Source organism: Phalangium opilio, unplaced genomic scaffold (assembly GCF_054372755.1).
Source record: "Phalangium opilio isolate 3A_F unplaced genomic scaffold, DU_Popi_V2 ptg000039l_1, whole genome shotgun sequence".
Lineage (NCBI taxonomy): Eukaryota > Metazoa > Arthropoda > Arachnida > Opiliones > Phalangiidae > Phalangium > Phalangium opilio.
The window spans coordinates 158,511-185,075 of NW_028324162.1; the positions used below are offsets into that span (position 1 = coordinate 158,511).

General features: G+C 37.5%; 1 protein-coding gene across 1 annotated transcript; it reads left to right on the plus strand.

The window, feature by feature from the left end:
* Positions 1-959: 959 nt before the first annotated feature.
* LOC149680939 (uncharacterized) lies at positions 960-2,289 on the plus strand. The gene is made up of 3 exons (XM_089834442.1): positions 960-1,099; positions 1,423-1,725; positions 1,788-2,289. Exons 2-3 carry the CDS (start codon positions 1,492-1,494, stop codon positions 1,890-1,892), a joined length of 339 nt encoding a protein of 112 aa, XP_089690568.1. The 5' UTR covers positions 960-1,099; positions 1,423-1,491; the 3' UTR covers positions 1,893-2,289.
* The last annotated feature ends 24,276 nt before the right edge of the window (positions 2,290-26,565 follow it).

Genomic DNA, 26,565 nt, shown 5'->3' on the forward strand with positions numbered 1-26,565 from the left:
AAGCTTATAGTAGCATTCTTCGAGAATTTGCTATAACCTTGCATTTCTATAGCCCTAAAGCGTATAGATATCTTCGCCGAATTTTCTGTTTGCGTCATCCAAATACACTCCGAAATTGGGGTTCCAAAATAGACGGAGAACCTGGATTCACTGCCCAGAGTTTTCAATTCCTTGAGAAAGAAGTGGAAAAATCTAAATACCCAGTTTTGGTGTCTATAATGTTAGACGAAATGGCCATTAGGAAAGAGATAAAGTGGAATGGGAAATCCTTTGATGGCTACGTCAACTATGGCACTAGCATCGAGTCCAGGACTGACAATGATGAAGTCGCTACCTCTGTTCTTGTATTTATGGTTGTTGCCATAAACGGTAGTTGGAAGCTACCGATTGGTTATTTTTTCGTTCATGACACCCCCGCCTGACTTCTAGATACACTCGTCAGAGAAGCTTTCCATCACCTGAATTTGACTGGTGCTAAATGTTTTGCGCTCGTTTGCGATCGGCTTGCATCAAACATTTCCATGGCACACAGACTCGGAGTAGTCATGAATTCCAAAGAAATCAAATCAGTTTTTCCAAACCCTGGTAAGACAAAAAACCATTTCACACAAATACTTATGAATAATTTAAAACCTTTGGTTCCTTTCCTGAATAGCGAATCCAAAAGACGATGTAGCTTTTATTTTAAACGTTTGTCATATGTTGAAACTGGTCAGAAACTTGTGGCAAAGAATATACACGCACCAGGAATGGAAGGTGTAGCTTTGGCTAGTGTAAATTATTTGTCTTTACCCTCCAAAGGCTAGTTTGACCAAACTGTTTCCGGTTCCGGTTCGATTTTATAAGAATTTTCATTCTTGGCAAGAACTTCAAGAATTTCTTACCAACTTTGTTCTTGTCGAAAGCAGCCTAAGCACTGCGAATCGTCAGCCAAGGCTTGGCCAAGGTTTATGGTAAAGAGTTGAAAACATCCTCCCTCGTCCTATTTTAGTATGATCTATTTACTCTGTTAAATTAAGTATTACTATATCAATTAATATTACGTAGTCGTTTTTGTTGCAAGTGCAATAATTGATATATGCTCATCAATTTTCAAAAGGTGAGCTATAATTTAGCTTTAATAACACATACCCATTTTACGAATGGCTAAAAGTGCACCTCTTTTTAGGGTAGAAAGAAACTAAAAATAACAATTTTTTGGAAAAGGTGGCAATAAACAAGCTAATTAGCCATAATTTGGAAAGTTACCAATAATTAGGGGTAAAAACATATTCTATTTAGTAAAATTTTGGAAAGGGGAAATTTATTCAGTTGATAAAACTTGATAATAACAAAAACAGGCGCACATTTAGCCGCTCATCCCATTTTAATGTTACAAGAAATATACTGTAGTGAAACGTAATCTATGTTGTTTACATATAGAAATTATGGTGAAAACGTGCTATTATGGGCCATGCAACTCTAGGCAGAATCCCAAAACTAAAAGCGTAAATGGAGCACCAGGAATTTTGTTTTTTAAATTTCCCTTCACCTAAAACTGACAGGGAAAAGTGTGAACGGTGGGTTTTGGCCTGTGGTAGAGAAGATCTATCTATTGCTAAAATAAATCAATGGAGTCACATCTGCTCAAAACATTTTCATGGCTTTCGAGGTCCAACCCCTGAATTTCCTGATCCCATTCCTCTCCTGGATGTGATGTCTCCAACAGCAGTGGTAGTAGACATTGTAAGATTAAGTATATTTCCGTAGTTTCAATAAATATTTAACTGGTCTTTTAAAATTTAAAGGTACCAGCTGGCGTGACACCTTCCAAGTTATTACCTCCTCCCGGTTGGACAATACAAATAGAGAAAACTGCTGTGGTCTTTTCCAAGCATCAAAATGATTTTTAAGTTATAGAATGCATCGTTGATTTTGAAGCAAGCTTGAAATATAGCCTGAAGATTTTGGGTGAAACGTTTCCCTTTGAAAATATATGCTCAGAATTGAATATAGAATGCAATGATGATATTATGAAACTATTAAACAAGATTGATGAATTTCAGTTATGCACTGGAAATACGGAAAATTATTTGATAGAATTGTTTAAAAGACGTAATTCAAAGGGTAATCTAGTTTGCAGAAAGAAATGCTACTACAATGATAGACTTAAATCTGTACATAGTATAAGGTGTGTGCGGTTTATGAAATTGAAGACTCTCCAAACACGCTGCTCACACTGTAAAGTTTACCGAGCAACCTTATGGAAAATGAAACTACGCGCTGTTTCCGCTAAGCAAAGAGCTATTATTACTGTAAGGCGTTCTACCAAGAGAATAATAGAATTTAGACGTGCAAGAAAAAGTAGACAGGCGATAGAAAAGTTATGCAAAGCCAAACTTAAAGAAGAGGGAAATAATGACTCATTTACTTCCATAGTTCTCCGAGAACAAATAAAAACCATGACAACATCGAAATATGGAATGAGGTGGGATCGTGTTTTTCTAAATTGGTGTTGCTATATGAAGAACAAATCAAAAGCATCATGTGAAATCTTACGAAAGTCCAAGATCATACCACTGCTCACAACCAGAACGTTATATAACAATAGTCACGTTTTAGACAATTCCAGTGGATTTAACAACAGCAAACTCATTCAAATGGTTAAGGAGACAAATCTACATTAGTGATCGTACGGCGAACCCGAACCCGGCCCGGGAAGTCGGGGATCCCCGGTTTTTTCCAACCCGACCCGACCCGACCCGGCCAGTCAATTTTGAAGTCGGGTTTAAAAAAAATCGGGGTGGGCCCGTAGTAGAGGGTATGTTATTATTGACGGTCGCGCATTGTGATGCAGTAGATAGGAACTCGAATCTGATTAGGGCGAGCTTGAATATTTAATTTTTTTCTGTCTCGAGGCTCCGAAAGCCAGTAGAAAACTGATATATGTCGGCAATTTCATGGTCGTTCGTCAAACGCCAATTTATTAATTGTGTGTTAAGTTGCGAGCAATTGATTTCGAAATTGAAAAAGTGGTAGAAGAGTTTCACGAGTACCAGAAACCCCTTTCAGCCACTGCCAAAGACATAGGACAAGGACAATTTGGAAACTTTACAGATGGAAGACGCGCCTGTTCTGGGACAATTAGTTACCCCAATCCCTTCCACGACGTTATATCAGATAGCAATGATATGGCAGAGTCGCCTACTATTGGATACACTAAAGCAGTGATAACTTGGAACTAAATTACAGAAAAAATAAATTCCTTACATTACATAGCACATAGCTACTATGTATAATTTTTTAGAATATGTTAATTACATTTATATTATTAAAAAGGAAAACCCCGACCCGACCCGACCCGATTTTCCGGGTTTTTTTCGCAACCCGACCCGGAACCCGACCCGACAAAAATCTCACCCCGTACGATCACTAATCTACATGCACTGGAGGAACACCAGAAATATTTCGTGTTGCTTTTAGATGAACTTGATGTTAAACCAGATTTGGTCAGCCACAAAAATACTGGATTACTGACAGGGCTTAAAGACATATCAATGGAACACAACAAACTAAACGATATAATTGAAGAACAGAATGGATCTTCTACACCCCTACTAGCAACACATATTCTGCAATTAATGCTTAGGGGCATAACTACTAGTTTTAAAATTCCATTTGCTCACTTTCCCACGACTACCGCTACATCCAGCGCGTTGTATACCATAATCTGGGAAACCATTAGGAGACTAGAGGCTCATGGTTTTCGAATTCTTGGAGTGGTTAGTGATGGTGCTTCAACTAACAGAAAATTTTTTCGTATGTGCCACACAAATTTTGGGGAAGAAAATAAGGATGTGCCTTATTTTACTAAAAATCTCTATTCGCTTGATGAAGAACGATTAATTTTTTTTATATCTGATGCTCCTCATCTAATGAAGACTATAAGAAATGCTTTGTTTTCTTTTACGAGAACGATGTGGAAAAACGGAGAGTCTATTTACGCAAAAATAATTTTTAAATTGTACTATAAACTACTTAGAGACAAAGGCGAATTTCAACATGTACCGAAATTGACATACTCCCATGTTTTCTTGACTAGTCAGGCCAAAATGAAGGTAATGGTAATTTAATAATAGTAATACTTGGCAGAAATTAATGTTACTGTTGCACTTTTCCTTAGGTATCCTATGCGACGCAAGTTCTAAGTGAAACTGTTGCTGCCGCAATAGAATTATTGTTTAAAGACGAAATGGCGAAGTATAAGGAAACTGTAACATTTATCCGAGTATTCAACAAATTTTTTGATCTTTGCAATGTGAAGCATTGCAGCGAAGCATCTCGATATATTAAACCAAACAAAGCTCCCTATCGTTCAGTAGATGATGAACGATTAAAGGTCTTTTTCAAGTACTTAAAGGGATTCTTTGGAGACCTGGTGGTGATGTTTTGTACAACTGACTTCGAATATGGTGGTTAGAAATTCACCACCAGCTTTCCGAAGGACCCCTTTACTAACATTTAATCGCTTATTGATTTTTTACTTAATTCTCGTAGTGGTTGGAAGTCGACTTAATAACTTATTTAAACAACTGGGAAAAAGAGGTCATGAACAGACCCGGAGAATATTCAAAATCAGAGAGATTAAATATGTTGCTCACACGAGAAACGATAGAGGGACTTAAAATGACAGGTATGTAGCTTTGATGATTAATACCTAAGAAAATAATTATATTCGTTATTTGTATTTAAATTTGTAGCGCTATCAACATCAGCAATTGTAAAGTTCTTACTGAAAAAAGGAGCATCATATATACTAACTCAGCACCTGAATCAAGACATTCTGGAACAGGAGTTTGGACGGCACCGGGCTGCTGGTGGAAGAAATAATAATCCCTCAGTGTGGCAATATCAATGCAATATCGATAAACTTAAATCATTGAAAGGGCTGGTCCTAGATGCAATTGGCGGAAATACTAAACTTGATTCATGAATTACTAATTTTTTCAACTGAGGAACATGTAACCATTTTATTTTCAAACATTAAATATATTGTAGGAACAAATCTGCGTCTGGTTCATCATTTAAAAAACTATAATACTTTGAACTATCAACAGAGAGACTAGTTGAAGCTATCACATTAGGCTTATTTAATTTTGTCACCTTCTTTGGAGAATTCTCTTTTCCGCCACTACGAGTTCTAGATTTCTGGCCCTCAGTTTTATTCTTTTCTTGAAGGGCTTTCCTGAGAGCTAATTTTCTCTTTATTGACTCCTTGTTTTCGTATTGGTATTCTTCTTTGCAATCTTTGACAAGTACTTTACCCCTTGTATTCAAAAAAATGTCTATGACTTTGCGAAACTATATAGTGTCTCCGTTTGTTAGGTTTTTCCAGTCATCTGTGAGTTCTTCCAAAATTGCCTTAGATGCCAGATCTTTAATTTTTGCCCCTCTTAACTGAGAAACATTGTACTTGTAAAAGTTATCACAAATGTCTTTCATTTTTTGAAACAAATCAAAACATTCATCTGTTACGAGTATTAACTTTCCTCTATCGAGAGCACGCGTCCAGGCTTCATAATCTTCACTAGCATTGTCTTTATCACATTCAGAAGCAGAAGTTTTATTCTTTAATAAAGCATTAACAATAATTGCAGGACATTTCTTCTGATTTAGCCTTCGCATAATAAATCCTGCAATGTAATGTAATGTATCCAGACGTTTCTTCGGCTGCAGATTCTCATTAATAAATAGGTGGTTCAACGGCAAATTGAGTTCTTTCCTTTGTTTTAATTCCTTTTCTTTCTTTTTAATTTCTTTAAAAACAGACTCTTCGACACCAATTCTTAGTACCAACATTAACTTTTGAAAAAAATCTTGGAAAAATAAGCTCATTGAAAACTTCTGTAACGTGCAAGGCAGCTGCTTGAACGAATCAAATTATTCAAATATTTCTTTAAACCTTTCATTGACCATTACGTCTAAGCATAATTTGTGTGTTTTAAAACAATAATCTTCACGGCTTTTACTCTTCTTAAAATCTTCAGAAATAATCTCATAAAGATTTTGACTAACAACAGTGAATTGCTCCTCATTTAAATGATACAGGTCTTTTAGAAAGGGACAAACATCTAAATGTGAATAATCACTTATGTGCTGAGCCATGCTAGCTAAGCTGCTTTTCAATGCAGACAAAACCGAATCTATTAGAGTAACATATATTATGTAGTAATTAAAACGGACTAAATCCAAAATTATGTTTACCTTTTGAGTCCAAATTTCCTTTCATGTTATCCGTGCTAGGCCTTAGTTTTGCGCCGAAGCAGCCGAGAGCCGACTGCCGAAAGAAAATAAAATATCAATTTCCGGTTCGTTCCCAAACTCCAAAGTTCTTAAGCCGGAAGTAGTTTGGTCAAACAAAGGTCCAGACAAAAAAGTCCCGAGCTTCCATTCCTGGTGCGTGTATATTCTTTTCTTGTGGGAACATCACAATTTGCTTGTGGATCAGCAAAGTGGAAACGTAAATACAAACTTAAATGATATAATCGTAAAAATATATTAATAGATTTATTTTTAGGACATATTTTGGGCATTAATTGTACTTCTTGAATTGGTGCAAGAGGAAGAATTGCTAACAAATTAAGCCGATTTCACATAAAATTTCACACTCAAAAGATGAAAGTCAAACTAGCAGCCCAAACTTTGAGTGCTTCAGTGGCTAGCGCTCTGAAACTCCTAAAACAAATAAAAATGAAAGAGTTTCAAAACTGTGAGGGCACAGTTAATTTTATCGAGACAGTTGACAGGTGACAAAACACGCTAAATTTATTGCCTGTCGGTTGTAATAGTTTACTATTTCTCAGGGCATTTGATATCCTAAACTCTCGCAACCCTTATGCCAAAGGGTATAAGTCTCCAATAAATAACTCAAATGTTAACATCAAGAGAGCAAGTCTAAATAAAGCTAAAGAACTTATGTTGAGTCTAACAGACGCAGATGGTGATATGATTTGCGAGTCCACACGTAAAACTGGACCACTCAGATTCGCCGTTTCTATTAGCAGCGTTCTGTATTTAGTGGATATGTATGTGCACCACGATGGTCCGTTAAAGTATGTCAGACAAAAGTAAAGTTTTTATTCTGCACTTGGGTATAGCTAACTAAACAAATGTTATATATAAAATATAGATACCTCCCAACATATAAACTATCCCAGGATCATTTGGAGCTTTTTTTCTCAACGATACGTACAAAGGGGGGCTGGAATAATATTCCAACGGTGGCGCAATTTAAATCGGCATACAAGAGCTCTTTTTTAGCCAAATTAGAAGCATCTGCATGCGCTAATGTTCTAGCTCTAGATGACACCGCCATTCCAGATATTTGTGAAATGTCCACGACCTTTTTAAGCGCAACAACCACCACAGAGTCGTCAGATAATCAAGTGTCTGATGATCTCGCAGAACTAGATTTTTACTTTGATGGGTCGAATCTCTTGAGAGATAACATCATTCAATACGTGGGTGGTTTTGTTGTGATGAAACTCAGAAGAATTCTGAAATGTGACATATGCAAGGCTAGCCTAGAAGAAAGCAGCGGTAGAAACACCAGTTTCCATGATTACTGCTTATCAGAAAAAAGGGCTGATACATTTACGAGACCATGGAGGACTAATTTACCCATCCAGAACCGTTGTTACCCTGCTTCAAATTACAGAAAAATGCATTCAAAGATTAAATCTGGAAAAACATGGAACCGCAAGCAATTCACTAACCTTAAAAATTGAGTCCCTTGTTAGGAGGTGCTTGGTTCATGAAACTCTTTTCCCAGATTTAAATGATCATATGTTCGATCAAGAGCTTGGTTTTAATCACCATTTAAACTTCCTCATCTCAAAAATAATCTATATATACACAAACCTAAGGATGAGGAAAATCGCCAGAAACTTTAATGAGAAAATGAGAAGGGAAGCTTTGAGAAAAAAACTTACCAAAATAATATTGTTTAAAGGGCAGTAAACATAGTAGCTTTCAAGATAAAATCTGTGTAGCAGTTAAAAGTATTAAAAATTTTAAATCGGTCTTAATTATAATTAAAACTGAACTTACACAGCGGTTTTCAAACATTTCTTTCTGTCTAAAGCAGACGAATGCGGCGATAGTAACATATCTAACATTTACTTGTTTTTTTTTCTAGTTTGTTTTAAGTAAAGTAGATGGCGCTACCAACTTATGATAAAGTTGTCTGTCCGTCCCATATTTTTAAAAACGATGGACGTGCGAGCGCGAAAACTCGATATCCAAATAGGACTCTAGAAGGATATATATTCTGAACTCAATGAGTTGGGCCCCCTTTCCTACATTTTAATTTTACGGTTACATAAAGTGGCGAGCTTGGCAGGACTCGTTAAGACTAACATTACCAGTTGTGCTTAAACGCGTACTTGTAACAATTACTTGTATCTTGTGCTTGACCAAATTAACTGTCACGTCATGAATCCCCCCGATCCCCAAGCTTTGTTCGCGGCGCTCAACGCGCAGTTACCGGGATTCCATACTCCCCCGAGGAGGAACACTGCTCCTCCAAGCCTTGGTACTTGTCCTACGCACGGACAAGGACAAGCAGCAGGAGGAATCCCACCTCCGCCGCCGCCACCGCAAGGTGCAGCGACCAATATGTGGCTACAAACTATTCAAACCCTAGCTACTACGTTAGCGAATGTAGGAACTAGACCAGCCGCAAAAAATAGGCCAAAACCACCCCCTCACTTAATATTTAGTGGTGTTGAAGATGAAAGCGCGCCGGAATTCCTTCGGACTTTGACGGAATTCGCTGAATATCACTTCATGACTGCAAATGATATAATTCGCGCTTCTCCCCCAAATATTAAGGGGTCGTGCATTAATCTGGTTTAGAGACATGAATAGGCCTAATCAAGCACTAACGTGGCGTACACTAAAAGGCGCGTTTAGAGACTATTTCTTTTCTGTAAGAGCGGAGGAATCCCTCCGCCTAGAAATAGCGCAGTTTAAACAACCCGCCGATGTATCTTTTGACGCGTATATCGCCAGTATTACCGCGATGAATCAAAACCTACGCGTTCCGTACACTGACTCTGAACTCGTTGGTATTTGCAAGAAAAATATCCTCCCCGAGATACGCATCCATGTCTTTAACGACAACATAAGGACAATGCGCAGTTTTATAGAAAAAGGCCGCGTAACAGGAGAAATTTTACGAGCGACCCCTTCTAGCTCATTGTATCCTACCGAAAGGGCAAAGTCTACCTCGCGTGAAACCAGTGGGAGAAGAAATTCTCCAACAGCCGCGGTTTTGACTAAACCGCCGGAGGGAGGTGCGAAATCAAAGGTTGCGACTTCAAATGCAAGAAATACCAATAGACCAAAGACTCCTACACAGGCTAAGCCAGAGCAAAACGATTTAAGTCAAATCGAATGCTATAAGTGCGGACTCTAAAGGCTCGTTTACATGTGCGCGAGAAATGGAAAAAGTCGAAGCGTAAAGCTGAGAGATGAGGCGTATTGGAGTTTGAGTTCCCTAGGCGTACCGTTTACAAACAAGCGAGAACTTTTCAAGTCGCGCTTGTTGCTCATAGATGAAGCGGGTGTTCCGAATAAGCTCCGATCTGCCGTGGTAGATTTTTCAGCTCATGTTTGCTTGTCGCAAAGAGTCACGTGATTTTCCAAGCCAATAATATCCAAGGACCGAATATCGTTTGATATTTTTGCGTTTGTTTTACTCGCGAAATAGGCCTAGGCACCACCATTGAGAATGTCTTTAAAAGAACAAGATAAAATTTTTGAAATACGTGTAATCACATTGCCTTATCCTTTCAAGCTCGACAATTAAATCAAAATTATTCTCAAGCACAAGTAGAGAAAATATACGCACCTTGACAAATTATATCTAGTAACGTTCCAAAGGCGAAAATAGCCTTCTTTGATTCTATTTTTCCATATAGGATGCACCCACCAACGACGTTCCGTTCTAATTTTCTCTTGTTTTTATGTTATAAATGTCGAATGTTTTTCAAAAGCAATAGTTTCTTTTAAAGCAGAAGTAAACTAACGACAGTCGACGCCATTTTATTTGTTTACTTCCGACTGAAAGACAACTCTGCAATCTAGGCTCATGCTACCGCCCAGCTCGTATGTAAACGAAGGAGCGGGTGGAGCAGCAGGAACAAACGCTTTTGGCAGACGCGATTTTTTTAGGCGCGAGAAAAAGATTCGACTTTCAACTTCTACTCTCCGCTTTAAGCTTAATTCTCGCTCACATGTAAACGAGCCTTTAGGGCATTATGCCACAACCTGTCCAGACAAACAAGAAGTCGCGAAAAGACAGGCTTCGGAAAACGCGAAAGCGGGAAGACAAAAAGGGGATCGTCTTCCCGCCGCGCGGAGAAAATAAAGCCCCTTATGGAAATTGGCTCTATGGATGTGCGTCGCTGTAAGGTTGATCCTCCCGTGGCCATAGAAGCCGTGTATTTGCATGGGACTTTCGCGACCAGACTAGATTCAGGCGCTGATGCTTGTTTTATCAGCTTATATCAGTGACGTAATTTAGTCACAACTTTAAAACCAGACTTAGTACTTCCGGAAGAAGAAGAGACTCGATGTATAGTGTTAGGCGATGGACGTTATACCTTCACAATGGGACGCGCGCGAATAGACTTCCGCTTAGGACAGTTGAAACTAAAGCAGGAATTTCACGTAGTTCCCTAACTCCCGAACGATTTTATTCTGGGAAAAAATTTCCTGTATAAACATCGTGCCGTTTTGGATTTTGGTATAAAAACTTGTCAGATTGACGGAACGACGTTTCCATTCGTGCTTAATCTCCCTCGGTTAAAGACACCGACCCCTCAGATTATAGAGGATATTGAACAAGCTGTCGCGTCGCCTACACTGAGTCCTAAACAGAAGGAAGACTTAAAAACTTTATAATTACGATTTCCCAAACTATTTTCGGAAAAAGCGGGACGTACGAAATTAGTATAACACGAGATACACACCACCAACGATGTTCCCGTTAGTCAACGCGCGTATCGTGTTAGCGATGAGAAAAAACGGTTAATTGAAGATCATCTTCACGAAATGATCCGCGACGGAATCGTGAAGCCCTCCGTTAGTCCTTACGCGTCGCCAGTGGTACTTGTCCACCAGAAATGCGGAAAAATACGTTTCTGCGTCGACTATCGCGCGTTAAACAAAGTGACCGTGAAAGACCCTTATCTGCTACCGAGATCTCTTAGGAAAAATTGGAACCCCAAAGTTCATCACAGCACTGGACCTTAAGAGCGGCTATTGGTAGATAGATCTCCATCCGCAGGCAAAAGAAAAACTGCTTTTATCACGCATGCAGGGAAGTACGAGTTCGAAGTACTTCCGGTTCGGTCTATGCTATGCGCCGTCGTCGTTTCAACGACTCATCGACGAAGTCTTCAGGGATGGACATCACTTTTCCATCTGTGTCTATCTGGATAACATCGTCATTCCATCCAGTACTTGGGCAGACCATTTACAAGCCTTGGAATATGTCTTTCACCGACTGTCTGAAGCTGGACTTACGCTTCAGACGAAGAAATGTCGCTTTGCGCTGAGCGAAGCGACCGTGTTAGGGCATATTGTCAATGAACGAGGGATTCATATTGATCCTTCCAAGACTAGGGCTATAGTAGACTTTCCCGTCCCAAAGAATGTGAAAGAAATCGAAAGATTTCTGGGCATGGCGGGGTGGCACTCACGATTCATCCCGCAGTATTCCAAGATCGTTGCCCCATTAAACCATCTCAAGAAAAAGGACGTTCCGTTCCAGTGGAAAGAAGAACAGCAGAAAGCGTTCCAGGCCATCAAGGATGAGATCTGCATGGCGCCTCCTTTAGCGGCTTACAACCCTAAGTTGCCGTGTATCCTGACAACGGATGCTAGCGATGCTGGACTTGGAGCTTTCCTGTCACAGGTCCAGGATGACGTCGAGGTACCTATTGCATATGCCAGTAAACAACTTATCGACGTCCAGGGAAGATATACCACTACGGAAAAGGAATGTCTGGCCATCTATTGGGGAGTTGGAAAGTTCCGGCCATACTTGGAGAACATACCGTTCACTGTGATCACCGATCACAAAGCTCTCCAGTGGTTGTTCACCTTGAAAGAACCAAATTCTCGACTTGTTCGTTGGGCAATGTACTTGCAGACATATGACTTCAAGATCATACACAAGAAGGGAGTTGAGAACAAGGTTGCGGACGCATTATCAAGAGCGCCTGTCTCGCTATTAGCCATGTCCTTGGAAGACATGACTTCACCGTCCTCGTCAGAAGATTCCAGTCCAGCGGAATCTTCTTCAATGACGTCGACTTCGTCCTCAACCAGTAGCGGATTAGCTCCTCCCGCCAATCACGCATTGTACCACTCTTTCACGCTGGAAGAAGTGCGAAAAGCCCAACAAGATGAACAAGCCACAAATGACATCATAGTCCAGTTATCAGGAGATAATCCTCAACGACATCGTTACTACGAACTAAAGAACGATGTCTTGTATCGAAAGGCCTATGGTAGACAACCAGCGAAAATCTATTTGCCACAGCGGTTCCGGCGGGACGCCATCCGCTTATTCCATGACCACCCTCTATCTGGACATCGAGGTCGGGATCGTACCTTCGACAAAGTACGGGCCAGATACTGGTGGCCATCGTTCCGGCAGGACGTTACCGAGTACGTCCGCGGATGTCCTTTGTGCCAGATGCACAAGGCCCGCAATAGAAAACGTCCAGGTCTGATGCAACCTACGGCCATTACTGAGCCATTTGATTTGCTGGGAGTGGACATAATGGGACCTCTACCAAGAAGCCGTCACCATCATAAATACCTCCTAGTATTTACGGACTATGCTACCAAATTTGTCGAACTGTACCCGATGAAGAACATCACCGCCAGAACGTGTGCGAAGAAACTCGTCTCCATTGGGACACAATTCGTTTCTCAACTTTGGAAGGACATTCTTAAGATGTTCAAAGTCAAACCACGATACATCACTCCGTATCATCCTCAGAGTAACATCGTGGAGCGCACAAACAGAGTTCTGGGAGAAATCATTTCAATGTTCGTTGGTCGAGATCACCGAAGATGGGACGAGAACTTGCCATTTATTCAGTTCGACATCAACTCGACTACACACACCACAACAGGAAGAACTCCTTTCTACCTAAACATGGGTAGGGAACCGATATTTCCCTGGGACTTGGACGTGGGTATGCCAGTAGCGGACTTTGTTGAAAGGTCCGCATCGCTCTCAGCTTTAGCGAAGCAACTTGCTTTGTCTAAAGAACTTGCCAAGAAAGCGCAAGCACACCAGAAACACTGCTACGATCAAAGGCGGGAAGGGATGGAATTTTCCGTTGGTGTACTGATTGTAACCGTTTGAGATGAGATCTCTAAGACTATTTCATTTGATTTTAAATAACGATTTAAATGTTTAATGTTTCTTTCTCTTTTTCTTTTCTCTCATTTACGTTTTTTCAAATTAAATTTTTAAAAAAGAGTTTTTCACATTACAAATTGAAGAACTAAATAAACTTAATATTGATTTCTTAAATAAACGTTGATTTAATACTCCTTAATTAATATTACATGAATCGATTTTGTCTTATAGGATCCTATAATATTTACATTAAATTAACTATTCTGGGACATTACATTTTGCCGATTTATATAACATATATAGTACTATACCTTGAAAGATGACATAACCCTTTAAATTCCAAGTTTCCAAACTAAATAGAATAGAAGCCATTTATCGCGATTGACAGTAAACTTTCCAGAATTTTGTTAACAAAAAGACAGGGCGCTACGCGATTGGTTGGACGTCCTTGTTTAAAATTATCCTTAAAATCTGAACCTAATTTGAATTTTAAAATCATTCGGAAGTATTTCCCGAGTGTTTCACTATGCAGACTGGTCTTATAATTTGCAGAAGAATCAATAAAAAATCACTTGATTTTCTACTTCACCCTCCCTTTAAGGTAAGTTTATTTGATTATAAAAAAACCTCCTAATTTGGTCTTGACTTGGAGAAGTCTATTTTAGTTTATCATAAGAAAATAGCTCATAGCTCCCTGTAAGTATGAAACTCTTCATTTAAGCTATGTTAACAGCATTTTATTCCATATTTTCCCGTCGCATCGTCCTTTTCGCGAACCCCTTAGGCGGCAGTGCTGGTTTTGTGCCCCCCTATTGTAGTACCAAAACTTCTCCCAAAGGGTGCAAAAGTGTAAGCGCGCTAAATCTGAAAGCAAATGTTGTAATATGAAAATATTCTATTCATAATTATAGGGTGCTATACATTATTTTCTTATGAATTTATTATTAGTATTTTTAATTGGATTGCTAAATTGTTAAAAGTTTCGGGAACTCAAAGGTATTTGAAATTCTAGCATTATTATCTTTGGAGGTTTTTTCACAAGTAAATGAGTTTGTATTCAGCACATACGTATTATATGTTTTTTAAAAATCGTAAGAAGACCCTCTTGCTTCTTTTTTAACTCAAAGAGGTTTACGCTGTTTGCTCAACCTATGTAAACCTTGTTTTCTAACAGTGAACCCTTAATGGTTTGCAGTTTTTTGTAGGTACCACTTTTAAACCAGTAATGGTTTGCAGTTATTTGAACGCACCACTTTTAAACCAGTAATGCTTTGCTGTTTCCTATGCACCACTTTTAAACCCTTAATGGTTTGCTGTTTTTAGCATTACCATTTTTAAACCATCAATGAGTTATCTTGAAAGGGACTACATTGAAACCAATTTTTATCACAGATCCCTGGCATTTCTTATTATAAACCAGAAACGGTTTATCAAAGTTGATTTAAACCAGTAATGGTTTGCTATTTTCGAAGGCGACCTTTTTAAACCATTTAGTTGGTGCTATAAAACCCTTAGTGGTTTCTGAGAAAATCATAAACCCTATATAAACCCTTTGAACACCATTATTTTTAACTGTGCAGAAGTATTTTTCATAACAAGCACTAGCCTACGTGCACTACGTGCATGGTTTTTCCAGAAAGTGCTAGTTTCAAACTCATAACGTCATCAAGACGCCTCGTGATTCGTCCAGAATCTACTGCCTTAGAACCCCTTGTCAAAAAGGATAAAAGCCCATTCTGGGGGCTCTCCACACTTTCCAGCGTTTAAAGTCCAAAGAAAAACTCGCATCCTCTAGGAACATTGCGCTCGTTTTGCAAACTTCTCGATAAAGTCCTGAAATCCTGCGTAACACTGGAAGAAGCTCGCAGCTCACGCCAATATATTAAAGCTCTCATGACTTATCAAGAAACCAGTTTTTATTTGTGCGAGAGTTTCGTAACTCGCGTTAATAACAATGACGGCCTTTTCAATTTCATTGAACGTTTTACGCCAACGATATTATTTCTCTTATCGCGTACGAGTATAAAATCTGCGAGTCTTCTAAACAAAGTAATTAAATTGGGAACGATTAACTTAAGTCTCTGTTAGTTTTCAAATCTACTAAGCGTTTTGATTTTTCTAAATAGGTGGAACCCGTGTTTGGACTTTTGGCCGAAAAATTTCGTTCGCTTTGTCAATTCCACGGAATACGCGGTCAAAAGCATTTTGATGTTTTATCACCGATATTAGAAAAGGCATTGCAACATTCAACGGGTATTGAAGACGTAGCTAGGGAACTGTGGAACTCCGTCTTTGCCCCAATAAGAGCCGAATTGAAACTATCCGACTCCTTCAAGTTCGTTTTTATTATCTAATCTTTTATCAACAGTTGTTATTTAAGGAATATTGTAAATGAAGATGAAATTGTTATTCTTGTTATTCTCTCTTTTTTTCATTTAGAAAAGTCTTGGCCAAGTCCGTCCCTCCGTTAGTTATGGCCGTTGATATTTCAAGTCCCAACCTGGGTGCTTGTAACGATATTTTTGAATTGGAAGGCTCGTTTACTGATTTGGGGGAAATTGGCCAAACTTCAAGCGCTGGATCTTTCTTGAACATGTCCGATAGCGCGATAGTTCCTACTGATACGTCAACTCCGAGAAAAACTGCGGAAGCGATAAAGAAAACTCCTGTAGAGGACATTTTTAAAGTATCATTTGACGAATTAAGTGACGAGGAATTTCTTAAAATTGATTCGTCTAAAAAAGTAGCGCCTAAACTATTGACTAAACATCGGAAAGAAGCGAAGAAAGAGAAAAGGTACGCCACCCTATTTCAACTTTGGCCCTTAATTAACTTTAATTGATTTTCTTTTAGCTTCATTCATACTCGTACTGAACCTTTGGACTTTCCATCTTCGAACAGCGAAAATGAATTGTCACAAATAGAGTAGGGAATAAGAATTAGGCTAATATTTTTCTTTAATTAGGTCGTAATCTCAATTAATTTGCAGGCCAGTTGAGTCTCCGATCAAAGTGCCAGGCATCCAGTCCAATGTAGTTGATGAAATTGCTGAGGAAAGGGACGCGAACGTGTCTTTACAAAGCAGCGTAGATATTGAAAACGAAGGTACTACCCTCGATGACGGGAAACTTATCCTTCCTGCCGAATCTGATCTTAATACTGCCTCGGCGACACCACCCAAACCCGAAGATGTCCAACCTTATAAATTTGACGTTTTTCAAGTACCCCAATCCATGGAGGTCAGCGAAATCCCCGTTAAGTTCATCTCAAAGTCAATTGTCTCCAAAATTTCAAGCGTACTTTCATTTCCATACAAAGAAGGTGGGCTTTTAGAAGCGATACCTTTAGAGCCGATTAAATAAATATATTTCTTTTGTTTCGCAAAGACGAACGCGTTAAATACAGGATTTTTCGGCTTGGTGCGACCCATCTTTTAACCGACTGTGGCAGACCAGAAATTTTCTATCAAAGTTTCCCCTCATATCTTGTGTCGGGGGAAACCACGAAGAGAGAAATTTATCGCGCTGCACCTAGAACAAAGAAAGAACTTTATACAGTATAAAATAAGACAAACTATGGTGATACAATTACACAAAATCTTTAAAATGGTACACAACCATTTGGAATATTATATGTTTCGTTTAATGTGATATTTTCAGTTAATACATTAATTTTTTAATTACGGATATATCAAGCTCCAATAAGACACAAAAACGTTTAAAAAATTTGCTTATCAGGTTTTCCAAATATATCAATATAGTTTAGAATATGTCTCGAATTGCTAGGACAATCCTCGTATGCAATAAGTAACATTTACTCGCTTTACCGCGTTTAACGGTCGGTGACCTCATTTCTGACAAAACTTATGACTTCAATAGATAAAAACATGATCGAGACCCATATTAAAGCGAAACCCGAGTTCTAATGGTTCAGTTCCATTGCGCCGAATCCCAATCAACCGAACCCAATCCCATTCGACCTAAAAACCCGCACTTTGGCGGATTTATGATTCGGTTCAATGGGACAACCCCATTGCACAGAAAAACCCGCACTTCGGCTTTTTTCCGATGTAAGTTAAATAAATAAATTCCCGGGAATGCAAAGATTTTATCTTTGCTAGCAAAAATTAAATTAACTTAAAGCAATTTAAGGCCTATGTAAAATTAACTCTAGATCCAAACATTTTCTAAATAATTATTTTAAAATAAGGATTGTAAGAACAAATTAGTAATAAATCAGCAAAATATGCCATAATAAAACCAGTTGCTAATATGTATTTATTTTGTGTGTTATATTCATCATGAAAATACTTTAAAATAGCCGTTTTAATATACTCGAAGTGTATAACCGTTCCAAAGAGGAAGAGATGTCCTCCTAACCAACCCTAACTTAACAGTAAGTTTTTGGAAAAGGCATATTATTTGAGAAGCCCAATGAAGATAAACATCAATATTTTGGAAAAGGCGTAACATTGTCAAGTGATTTATAAAGTATTACTAACCTAACTTAACCAAATAGTGGCGTTTTATGTTATATTCATCATGAAAATACTTTAAGCCGTTTTAATATAATTGAAGTGTATAACCGCTCCAAAGAGAAAGAGACGTCCTCCTAACCAAACCTAACCTAACAGTATTTTTTGGAAAAGGCATATTATTTGAGAAGTCAATGAAGATAAGCATCAATATTTTGGAAAAGGCGTGAAATTGTTAAATGATTTGTAAAATATTACTAACCTTGCTTAACCAAATAGTGGCGTTTCCAAGTCAGTAAAAATGTATTTAAAACGCTTTCATTAAAAAACGATATTATTAGAAATTAAACTACATAGCATTTTTTGGGTCGCTGTTTTCGACAAATAGAGTTGTTTGAATTGTAAATTCCTAACCCGCCGTTGGGCTAAATTCATTAAAAAAATTGGCGGGATTCGGTTAAATGGGAATTCGGTCTAATGGAATTCTGTGCAATGGGAAGATACCCTCAAGATGTACTCTTTATATCTTTTTTCATAGATGTGTGCAGGGAGTGTCGAAAACATTCACTGCAGAAATGTATCTTCAAATTTCCACCAATATATACGTAGTAGGTATTTTTATAATGATGTATACTACATGATAAAATTATTCATATTTTCGGTTCGAAAGTAGAAACGCTCGTAATATAGAATGGCGTAAAAAAGCAAGGTTGGTAATATTGAGAGAAAAATATCTTATGATGTAAGCTTTCGGCCAAACCCTTTTCTGGTTATAGTAAGAGCAAGTTAACTATTCGTTGTGGTATTTAAACTTTTAAATCCAAATAGTCGGCGCTCGTTTAAAATTAATTCTGCATTAAAATAATTCCACAGAAATATTGTCTGCTATTGTTCAATAATATTAACGTTTTAGAAACATAGTAAAAAAACAGTAATCTAGCATGTAATTTTTTACTGTTATCTGTATCATAATTTTAGACTTAAACTATTTTAATGTTATAATCAAAAAAATTGTAGACCAGAACTTAACTGGATGATGTTTGGCACTCTTGTAACAACTCTTGACTTAGTAACATGTTTTTAACCTAACGAAATCAAATAAATGATGAACACAAGTTAATGAAATTACTCTCTTTAAGTTTCCCATATGACCACACAAACAGCTATTGCACTTAAACCAATTTTATGAAGGACTTCAATTTAATCTGTGCTTAAGCCCCGAAATTTAATTTATTTAGTATTGCTCTTCAGTTTGTTACTTACAAGGAACCATCTATAAATCTAGCAATCATATATTTTAAGCAGTGAACTAGGCGGCATGTTTCATTCCAGTTTGACCATAGAACCATTGTCGTTCAAATCCACAACACCTTTTTAAAACCCTGTATGTAAATAGCTTTAGTGCTTGAATTTAAATAAGTACACAAAATACAGAAATTTTTACAACAGATTTTACATTCTGTTCTAGTTAACAGTTTGCACATCAAACTTCTTTTTAGATCAGGAATTTTACAACTACCTTGATCATTCGAACAACATAGTGGTTGGTTCCTGGACCAAACCAATTGCAAAAACAATTCCAAAGAACAAATGGATAAAGAGTTTAACACTATGTTTCTGGGTACAGGTCCATTGAAAATGGCTGGTTTTCTAGAACTATTTAAGCGGGTAGATATTCAGAAAAATATTCCTGCAGCCATCGATAGGTAAAAAAACTTTTAATCAAGAAAATTATTGCATATTGATTCGGTAATACTAGCAGGGTGAAAAAACCAAAAAAGCAGAACCATAATAATTTCAGGTTTTTATAGCTACGTTATACCTAGGTTGTCGTTGTTGAAAGGACAAAGAACAGGTGTATGCACCAATTTGAGACTAAATGAATATTTAAGTGGTAAAATGTCGGAGCTAAATGTTTGTAGTTAGAATTAAACAACATAAAACCCGGAGTACCCTATGCGCAAAACTGTTCCTTGACATGGAAGAAAAAAATCTTAAGGACATGTAAGTATAACTCTTTGTTTTATTTACGACCCCCTTAATTATAGTTACTTCAAACACATACGCCCAAAAATTAAAGATGGAAAAACTTTTTATCTTTTTCTCAACGAATGGGTCGCCTATCAATAATGGTTCGAAAGAAATTGCACTCGAAAAGTAAACATTGATAAAGTCCTATTTGTAAAAGTTGCATTGTTGTAGATTTTTTGTAAGGCGGGCCCAATAGATCTTTTATACTACCATCAATTTGTCTAGAACTTTTTCAATTCAAAATTTCCATCCAGTTTCATATGAGCTAAATTAGACCAGAAAAATTTCAACGACTCTTATTTTCAGCTTCCTTGAAAGGCATACCAATCGGCAGCACAGCATATGCCTAAACAAAAAAGGGAAAAGCTATCCGTTTTGTTGGCACATACGGAAGAAACTGCAAAGCGAAATAACAGGCTACATTCAAATCGTAGACATGGCCAAAGTTTTCAATGAACTTATTAGCGGTGGCAAATTTTACGATGGTAAGATAATATTTAAATCGATTTTGGTTGTTTTCAAGTTCATTTTTTATTACCTGATCCTGTCAATTTAAAAGTATTGTTGGGGCCACCGGACTGCAAGGGAAAATAATTTAGTTAACTGGAACCAAACTCCATCAGATTCCAGTGACGAATGTAAAAGTTTTCTAAATTTTACTAATAACCATTAAATTTGGTCGCAAATTGCACTGCTCCCGAGGAGAGAGGAAGATCCTCTGTATTGTATTTTTACGTTGACAAGGGATGAGTGAAATAAAATCATTGGATTTAGAAAACAGTGCTATATTACTGTAGTGTAAGCCTACCATATTGAACGGGATTACAAATTACAGTATAACAGTGGGTGGTAGAAGATAACCGCTTCAATACAAAATCAGTGACAAGCTGGGTACCAACAACACAAAGTATGGTCAAGCAAAGCTAACCACACCAGTACAAAGTTAGACCAAGAGAGAAGCTGGGTAACAATAACACTGTGGATGGCAGGGGCGCCGATCATTATTTTTCCCAAGGGGGGGGGCTGGGACGCATTATAATTCAACAAAATCATAAAATAACAATATCCCGCAAAGCAAAAAAGTTTAAAATTAATTGAATTATTTTTAACGCCTATTAAAATGTTTCGAATTAAACTAATTTCGAGTATTGGCACCTAAAATTATTTTCCAATAGAAATTAATACTACACCGCCACCGCAAGTACTTTGTTTAATAAGAATTCTCAAGAAGACATTTCTTTGCCTCTGTAGTTCACTTGACATTTATTACGACAGTGCTAGCAAAAGCAGAAAAGATTTATAAATCTTATTTTTTTTACAAACTACTACGGTTGACATCAATCACGGAAGTTAGAACTTTGGTTGGGGGTTCACAGACAGGGAAATACGTGAAGAAAAGAAATGGCCTAACCCCATCTTTATCCTCGCAAGTTTTAAGGAAACGTCCAACTGGGAGTGCAAGTGTACATATAAATTACCACGAATAGAGTAGTACTATGGTCAAAAGTAAATTTTCAATTCACCGAAGAGTAATTACTAATTAATATTTTTCTCCCTGGAGATACAGTATACTTTGTTACTTTTAAATTTCACAGGGACCTTGGAACACTATTATTCCGTGAATCGCCAGAGGCGGCGTGATGTTATTATTTGGTGTAGGCTAAAGGTTTTTCACAATTATTGGCCCTCTTTAATTATTGTTAAGAAAAAATACTCCATGTTGTAAATGTATTCAATATCGTAACTCAAATACGACAATTACGATGACAACGAAAAAAGTTTTTAGAGACACAATTTTTGTAACCGTCCATATACTACGTCACGCGAAAAAGAAAGATTTTCCGACCCCCCCCCTAATCACGCTTGGTCAGGTTTTTTCAAACCCTTCCCCTAAAATCCACGTCTCGTTTTTAACCCCATTAATGCGCTATGATTTATCTTAATTTACAAATCGAACTTCATTAATTTGAAAAAAGAATATTTTTCTTCAGTGATATGGCGTTCCACTCAGATATTTTTGTCAGCATGGAATTGAAAAGTTCTCTTCCGTTTAGCCTCTGATTGAGCTTCAGAACTTTAACGTCTGGATGTGCTTTTCTATAAGATTCAAAACATTTTTCATAAAGCTTAGTTAAAGAGGCACACTTCATAGATTTCGATAAATTTACACGAAAACCTCAGTGTCATCGAGCTTTGGATTTAGATTTCAAAAATTTGCGAAAGAAACGAAACCATTTCAATCCGAAGCGGAATCCGATTAGTACTCGCTAAGGCTAGTGGCAAATAAACAGTAACATTAGCTGACACTAAGCGTACTCTTAATTTAGCAATACTTACGCGTATCTTCTGCAGTGAAGTGGTCTGTTTATTTTTAACTCGCTACACGTACGCTAAATAGGAGATCATTACATACTATTTCTACTATTTAAGCAATGATGGAATGAAAATTGAGGTAAATTTTTGAAGTGGTCGTTCGCACGATAGACTTTGAAATGTTGTGGTTTTTTTTCTGTAGCGAAAGAGAGACAATCGTTCTTCGTACAGGATTCATTATATAAAAAAGACTTGCTTTCCCCAAGCATAAAACACAACGTTAAGAGTTCTTCCAGTTGACTGAAGCGCGGATATTATTTTTTTTCTATATAATTTTAAAAACAATCAGTATTTGACCACTTTCAAATTTAATTCAATCTCCTGATTTTACTGGTAATGGATTTATTTTCTATAAATTTATTGAAATAAAAACTACTTATCTTAGATTTTTCAACATCAATTCGATTTTCCTAGAACTTTTTATCGCGAAATGTATTGTTTTTCAAGGAAGAAAATACATTTATTTCCAAATAATACCCTCATTAAATCCATATTATAAGAGTAGTAAGCCACCCGAATTTTGGATCGAACAAAGAAATATTTAAATGAATCCGCAAGCCTTCTAGCGCGCAAATCCGCGCGTTTATTCACGCGTGAGTCTAACGCGGGGGAAAGTCGGTTTTTTATCCAGTGGGGTTGTTATGACTGGTCGATAGTGGGGGTCGCCAATTGATTAGGTATTTGTTAAATGGTTGAAGGGTTTTAGGACGTTTTTGTACTTGTCTCTCTTTAATCGTGACGTAATCTAGAGACGACAGAAATAGGTAAGAGAGTGCTCGCTATTTTGATGCTTGTTATTTTTATCTGTACGACGTCTCGAATTTCACTCAATAAGACTATTTTCTTGTGCCTACATGTTATCCGTTACTAATGGGTTGTAAACGGTTACCGCGCTAGAAAGATATCACTATCAGTTAACAGACTAAATAAGATGTTGCGAATACGTCTAATGGTATTGACAGCGCTGTGTTGTAGAGAATCCATATTTTTCACCCATAAACATACTAGGACCACAAAAGTAACAAGGAACCGTTCATCGACGATAGGAAAGAGTTATAAAATTGTCGATAACTAAGTTGAACCCTAAGATTACAATTGTACGAGTTATTAATTCAAATATTTGTGAATTGCCTGAAAGAAAGAAATAATCTTTAGCTTTCCCTCATTAATATAAATCGTGTTGTATTATACATACAGTTATGTAGCGCCCAAACTTGTACAAATTGGATCCTTGCTTTAACTCGTGGCAATGCATACATTTCAGAACCAAGGTTTTGTTAACACACCCATCAACTTTCTTGTTTCCAACACAGATGTAAAGTCCTTTATAAGCTTAATCCAGCTGTATCTATTCGCAGCTTTAACATCCGAAGAGAAAGCGGTAAAAATTTCAGGAATAGGAACGGTTTCAATATGGTTAATGGAGGTATTTTCTTCTGGGGTAGAGTCATGTTCAAAGTCGGAAATATCTTCTGGGGTAGAGTCATGTTCAAAGTCGGAAATATCTTCTTTGGTAGAGTCATGGTCAATGGAGGTAACATTTTCTGGGGTATAATCATGGTCAATGGCAGGATTTTCTTGATAGAGTCAAATTCTGTTACCGTAACGACATAGTTTGTAACGTCCCGAATGTCGTTTGTTTCCATATTTGTTACTTCTATTTCGTCAAAGGAGCAGGAGCTTGAGAACGACATATCATCTTGCAGTATTTCTGGTGAACATATAACAGTTGGTATTTCACTTCTAACTACATGTCCTCCTCTAGTTCTGACTTTAGTTCTTCCTCTCGTGATGGTCTTGCAACTTTTCTTCGATAGAGAGCCAGTTGAACCTCCTCTGTTTCTAGGCCTTCTTGCACCTTCTTGACCCCTAGAATACTGACGAGTTTCTGTTGAAACTAACGACGATGTTTCAAAAAATGGTGGAGAACTTTTAGGTCTTTTAAAGACATCTGATATTATTTTCTTCTCTTCCTTCCTCATGGATTTTCGAACTTTAACTTCTGTGATTTAAGGTGCCACCACTGCAGACTTTCTTTCGGTGGAATGCTGTTTAGGGTCAGGTTTCGAATCAGCCCGATCTGTTCCAGTTTTTCTTGTTCTGGTTAGTTCAAAGTCTTCAACATCTCTTAGCTGTTGGCTATCTAAATTTCCTAAAATGCGTCGAGACATTGTGGAAACTTCAACATTTGGCGAGTCGGGCCTGGAAGTTGTAACTCTCAGTCCCATGTTATTATTTGTTAAATTTATCCATGGTGAGCTATGTGGTGAAGGCGGTTCACACCTCACAGAACTATGAAGGAATAATCCAAAATAAAGTAACTATTCACGAGACACTGGAAATCGTTAATACAAGAAACTTGCGTTTGTGATGAGTCAGTGTATTGAGTCATTAGCAACTGTGATACAGTAGTAAGGCTACTTTCCTTTGTGCTTTCTTTTACCTTGCTCATTTTTCGTGATTATTTCATCTTAACAATCAATTATTATAATAGGATAGATAAAACAATTTGTCTATTAACATAAGTGCAGAGGGGGATTTATTTGATTACTTTAATCTACGTAACGTATCTTGCTATCTTTGCTCTTTTAAACGTTTATGATCGATATCCTTATGCATAGTTTTTCCTGTCAAACTAGAAAACTACTGTACTGGTGACACTGGTACATAAGCTATGCACCCATTATTAGGAAAAAAATTTCAATAATCAATTTGATATGGTGGCCGTGAAAAACTTAATTTAATATGAATAAATGGTTCCAATTTAAAATACTTGATCGTGTTGTTTTTCTTCTATCATTAATAATTTTACATTTATTACTAGGATTACTCAAGAAAAACAAGCTGTTATCATGGATTCATATCACTATTAAATGTTGCACTGAATTTATTATCACATTAGCATTTATGTCCAATAAATATACAATTCCTTAATAATTATAATTAAAAAGGTACAACAACACATAAGTACGGTAAGTACCTTACCCACAGTTACCACAGATTGTTCATAAAGAAACAGCCGCCGTCTTGAAGAGTGAAAATTGAAACCAAAATTAAAACCATGCTAAAACTAACAAGGTTCTCGAAAGAAACACGCGGCGACGCAGACACGTACGGTAAAGCCAAAACGAGGCGAAGAGACGTTGTCGAGACTCGCGAAACCCGAAGACCACGATACTGAGTAACTGAACAATACGATGGCGGGAAACCGAAAAAAAAATATAGAAGTTTCCAAAAATTCTAGCGCTTTTCCCGCGAACTACCAATTATTACGTGTCAAGGTCAGTTCAGTTCCTAAAGGTTAATTTTGGTTACAGCCAACTTAATCAAGCACGTATAAGGATTGCATTTTCGTTTTTGTAAACTTGGAGCTCTGGGCTCGGAAGGTTTAGCTTTAAAGAGCCCGATCTTTGGGCTTAAATTAAATTTAAAAACAACATAGGCCTCGCTCCAGATCAAAGAATATAGCAACCCTATAAGTTGTCTCGGCTCAATCTCTCTGGTTTGGGTAATATATTATGAGCCCGGGTTCACGCTCAATCGTTTCGGGAACATACTATGAGCTCAGCCTCAATCTCTTACAAATTTTTCATAAAGTTTTGGGCTCGGCTCAGGCTCTTGAGTTTATCAATAATTCTGAAGTACCTAGCTCAAATCGAGCTCAATCTCACCAAAATGACGTGAGCACCGACAGCAATGTTTGCGGGTTACAAAGAAAAAGTAAAATTTAACACAGGCTTGTGTGTGTAGTGATAATGGATTGCTTTAAAATATTTACGAAAAAGCCATCTAGTGTAGTTGAACAGGCAGAAACCTGGTCTAATTACAAGCATCACAATACAGTCAAATATCATATTGGTATTACTCCTCAAGGAACTGTCGCTTTTTATCAAAAGGGTGGGGAGTTCACGTTAGCGATAAGCATATTACGGAAAACTGTAATTTCCTGGAAAAGTTGCTGCCAGAAGATAAAGTTTTAGCTGATAGAGGCTTTAACATCCAGGATTCAGTTGGTCTTTACTGTGCTACGGTAAAACTGCCAACCTTCACCTAAGATAAGGCGCAATTAAATCCAAAAGCTGTAAATGATACAAGGAAAACAGCCAATGTTCGTATACATGTCGGAAGAGTAATAGGTCATCTACTTCAAAAATGTTCTATTTTGCATAACAAAATACCGCTTGATTTTTTACATGGTGCCCAGAGAAAAATTTAGCAAGCATTGATAAAATAACAGTAGTTGAGTGTGCCCTTGTAAATG

What these genes read in the sequence shown, in the direction of transcription:
- LOC149680939 (XM_089834442.1), top strand. Translation starts at nt 1,492, where the DNA reads ATGGAGCACCAGGAATTTTGTTTTTTAAATTTCCCTTCACCTAAAACT. An exon ending in CAGCAGTGGTAGTAGACATT is followed by an intron (nt 1,726 to 1,787) that starts GTAAGATTAAGT and finishes TAAAATTTAAAG; the next exon opens with GTACCAGCTGGCGTGACACC.